Raw genomic sequence first — 4,621 nt, forward strand, 5'->3', positions numbered from 1 at the left:
TTGACTTGAAAGTATTAACTATACAGCCTCCCACTTTCACCCATGTCTTCTTTCTTACTGGCAGTTGAGATCAGAGTATATACTTTGTTGTTCAGAAAGACCTGTGAGACAGGCTACATAGAAAATAATCTCAAAAATAACAGGTAAAAACAATGTGACATTAAATGTGTGTGTGCTTGTTACATTCATTTCCTAGGAGGGTTTTTTCATCCTTATTCTGTGCCGCTATGTCAGGAGTAGTGCATAGTTGGTTTCCCCCTCTGAATCCAGTGTGGCTGGTACAATGGCAGGCAAAGATGCAGAAACTCTACGCATAATTTTCAGAATTGTCACAGATTGATGTGTATATAATTATGGCTCCAATACTGTGTCAATTAAGAAAGATTCTGCACTTCCTATTCTATTACCTTACTGAATTAGAAACTGTAGTTTACATTCCCCTTGGAGGAGTCTTCCAGTCCCTAAAATGACGGAAAACTTGAGTAAAGTGTCAAAGTTCCCTAAGGAAAAACTGAAAAAGATTGAAAGTCCAAGGTGTAACTGTAAACAACTTATCTCCCTAATACACATAGAAACTATTCCTTTGAGAAGTCTGGGTGATCATCTACCCTGTTTCTATGGGGCTGCACGATAACATTAGTAGCACATTGAAACACTTACACATAAAAAGGAAAGGTGATAATTTTATTCTGCTCCTTGAGATGGCTTTAACTTATGATACTAAGTAATGAGTTTCAGTTTGAGATATGGCTGAACATACGGGACATATATCAATGATATAATTGCTCCTTCAAGACCAGCTAGGTAAGTAAAAAAAAATGAAGACAAAGTATATGTTTTAATTTGATAAATGTGAATCTCTGAATTCCATTTATATTATTGTCTTCCTTTAACCTTAAAGTCCAGAGATCTAAAATATAAATCACTATTTTGCAGATTCAAATAAAAGGCATTTAAAGTTCTACTCAAAATGGGGCTTGGAAACTGTTCAGAGATATTGGGGATGTTAGGGAAGGCAGAATTTCGAAGTTATTATTTCTTCTTGAATAGAACATTACTGTTCTATATTCATAGATTTTTTTTCTATGATGTGAGAGTAACTCAACTATTCTTGAATTTTTTAGAACAAGAAACTGATTTCATTTTATCAAAGTTTAACCTGTGTTAGAGGTCAACAAATGTTACCAAGGTATATATTGCTAATCTCATCAATGAGCAGATGTTTCATGACAAGGAAAAACTGAATATGATTCTATCTTGTTTCAGCTCTCTCCTTCCTTATTCTTCAAATTTCAGAAGACATGGTTTCATACAGGATGGGATTGATATTGTACAAAATTATTTTTCTTGCTAATAATTAGGGGCAAAAAGAATATAAGAGGCAGAGGGTGAATTAATATAAGGAAAATATGTCTTTGGACACATAATGGAAGTTACACATACAAACTTGCAGTAATTGTAAAATCATGCATAAGATTTGTGCAAGCCCAATACAGACCAAATCCTTGCATAGGAAGGAGAGTGGGGTTTGAAGTCCTTGCCTTAGAAATTATAAGCTCCTGGGAGGAGAGTCAGGTTTTGCCTAGATTGTAGTCCTTGCTGAGTTAACCACCTCTAGAGGAAGGCTATACTTCCAAAACCATATTAGCAACACAAATTATCCTGATGAAGAATACAAATAATATAAAATTGAGCACATAGAAAAGGGAGGCTAGAACTCAGAAAATATGAGAGATTGATGGCTAAAATTACCAAAAGGATTATGAAATTGTATGTGTGTATGTGTGTGAAAGAGAGAAAGACAGACAGACAGAGAGAGAGAGAGAGAGAGAGAGAGAGAGAGAGAGAGAGAGAACTTAAGCACAAAATAATGAATAGTTTTTAGAATGATACTCTATGTTGTATAAAAGACTGTTGTGGAAATGGTTGTATTTTCCTGTAACATTATTTCTCTTGGCCTGTGCTCACAGATTCCTTTAAGGAAGAATGGTTTTTGAAAATGACTCTTCAATGACTGAATTCATTCTGGTGGGATTAAACATGGAACCTGATCTCCAGTACCCCCTCTTCATCTTGTTTCTAGTGATGTATGTGGTCACTGTGTTGGGAAATCTGGGTTTGATTAGCTTAATTGTACTGAATTCTCATCTCCAGACACCAATGTACTTTCTCCTCTTTAACTTGTCCTTTGTTGACCTCTGGTACTCGTCTGTATTCACACCCAAAATGCTGATGGGCTTCCTATCAGAGAAAAATATTATTTCCTATAGAGGATGCATGACCCAGCTTTTCTTTTTCTGTTTTTTCTCCATTTCTGAGTGTTATATTTTGACCTCAATGGCCTATGATCGCTATGTGGCCATTTGTAATCCACTCTTGTACAACATTGTCATGTCTCCTAAAGTATGTTTGAGCCTTATGTTTAGTTCATACATGATGGCATTTTCTAGTGCCATGGCTCACACAGGATGCATGCTGAGACTGACCTTCTGCAGTGCCAACACCATCAATCACTACTTCTGTGACATCCCCCCTTTGCTTCAGCTCTCCTGCACCAGCACCTATGTGAATGAGCTGGAGGTATTTGTTGTTGCGGGAATCAACATCATTGTTCCCAGCATCACCATCTTTATCTCTTATGGTTTCATTATCTCAAGTATTTTTCATATCACCTCCAAGGAGAGCAGGTCCAAAGCCTTCAGCACCTGCAGTTCCCACATAATTGCAGTTTCTCTGTTTTTTGGATCAGGTGCATTTACATACATCAAACTAACTTCTGCTGAGTCAATGAATGAAGGCAAAATCTCCTCTGTCTTTTATACCAATACAGTTCCTCTGCTGAATCCTTTAATCTATAGCTTAAGAAACAAAGATGTTAAAGTTGCCTTGATAAAGACCCTGAGTAAGAGAAAGTGTTGATCTGAAAGTGTGTCCTTTCCATTGTAGTTACTGGACTTGGAAAGTTAGTTTCTTTAGTTTCATTTGTGTGGTCACTATTTTGTTAGTGGAGTTAAGAAAAATTGGGTTTCCTTTCAATAATTTATCTCTATTTTTTACAGATAAGAACTTTTATTTCTTACCATAGGAATTTTTAATTTATTTCATATGTATATTGAATAAATTTATGTATTTGAAGTGATATTTTTTCACTTTTCTTCCTGTGAAGAAAGATTACTGTCTGATAATGACCACGCTGTACATTGTGTCAAGGACATGGAGGGACTCAGCTGGCACAGGCCTTCAGAAAGGTAACAGTATGCTTCTATCCCGGACATCCCTTACTGTATTGAAGGATATACCCTTTAGAATTTGGAAATGGAAAGTTTCACAGTAAACTCAAGTTTCATGCTCATATAAGCAAGCACTGTGATCTAAAAATTTTTAGCAAAGATGTCTAGTTAATCTGTCAAGTTAAAACTTTTTTCCCAGCAATTATAGATATGTTTTGGGGCCAGAAACCTCTGACAATGACTCAACCTAAAATAGAAAATGTAAAGTTCAAAAACTCTCTTGGAGATTAACCTAAGTTATGATAATGTCTTTCATGGAACAAGATACTTACATTTCAGAAATACCAATATTTACCCATCTGAAACCAATATTAGCCACCTTGATCTTTCTTAAGAGTTCATTTATACATATGTTTATATACCTTAGCTATATAGTTTGTGTATATATTTGAAATTATTGTTTATTGTTTTTCTCTTCTTTATAGTTTTTAGTTAAAAATGTGTATATGTATGTGTGTGTGTGTGTGTGTGTGTGCATGCGCGCGTGTGTGTGCTTGTATGAGCTTGTTGCACCATGAACATACAGGAGCTCACAGAGGCCAGAAGAAGGCAGTAGAAGCACAGGACTAGAGTTAATAATGATTGCGAGTTTCCATGTGGATTCCCTGAAATTTACTCAAGTCCTCTGCAAGAGCAATGAATATTTTCAACAATGGAGTCATGTCTCTTGATCCAATAAAATGATTTTCTTTGTTGAGAGAAAAATGTATCTAGTCAGTAATATCGATGCTATATCATAGATTTTGCATTTTATAATGTTTGATCCACATGTTCCTCTCACTCTGATTGTATTGTATCATCCCTTTGTGTTCTGTTACATTGCTGGACACACCTTTAGATTGCCTGAGGCTTGACTAGCGTTTCTTTTATTGGTTTCCATTGCATTGATTATGTTTCTCATTATAACACATGTCCAGTTTACTATGAATTCTGTTTATATACATTAATCATTGTGAATAAAGTGCGGCTAAAATCGAATTCTAGCTTTTTAAGTCAATTAACTTTTGTACATTCGTAGAGAGAAATCCTGAGGATATTGTTAGAGAAAATCAAATTGGCAAAAAGAATGTTGCATCACACTCCCTCCCCCCAACCTACACACATAAGAGAATAGGTAAGAAAACGGAGTAAAGATATTAAAAATCATTTTATAGGAGACAAGACACTGATAATGAAGAGAGATGTTAACTGAAACCTCTGAGGTATCATCAGACTCATGTTTTCCTGCATGATCTTGTTAGAATTCCACAATTATTAGGTCTACAAGGTGAAAGTATTGTCTTAGACATATCTAAAGGGTTTCATACTTCAATAGTGTTTGAAAAATAGAT

At 35.4% G+C, this 4,621-nt stretch overlaps 1 protein-coding gene across 1 annotated transcript; it reads left to right on the forward strand.

Moving 5' to 3' along the window:
* The first annotated feature begins 579 nt into the window (after positions 1-579).
* On the forward strand, positions 580-4,268 carry LOC143438997 (olfactory receptor 8B3-like). The gene is made up of 2 exons (XM_076924702.1): positions 580-804; positions 1,971-4,268. The coding sequence occupies exon 2, from the start codon at positions 1,987-1,989 to the stop codon at positions 2,917-2,919; it is 933 nt and encodes a 310-aa protein (XP_076780817.1). The 5' UTR covers positions 580-804; positions 1,971-1,986; the 3' UTR covers positions 2,920-4,268.
* The last annotated feature ends 353 nt before the right edge of the window (positions 4,269-4,621 follow it).

The sequence above is a fragment of the Arvicanthis niloticus genome, chromosome 26, assembly GCF_011762505.2.
Source record: "Arvicanthis niloticus isolate mArvNil1 chromosome 26, mArvNil1.pat.X, whole genome shotgun sequence".
In the NCBI taxonomy this organism is placed as follows: domain Eukaryota; kingdom Metazoa; phylum Chordata; class Mammalia; order Rodentia; family Muridae; genus Arvicanthis; species Arvicanthis niloticus.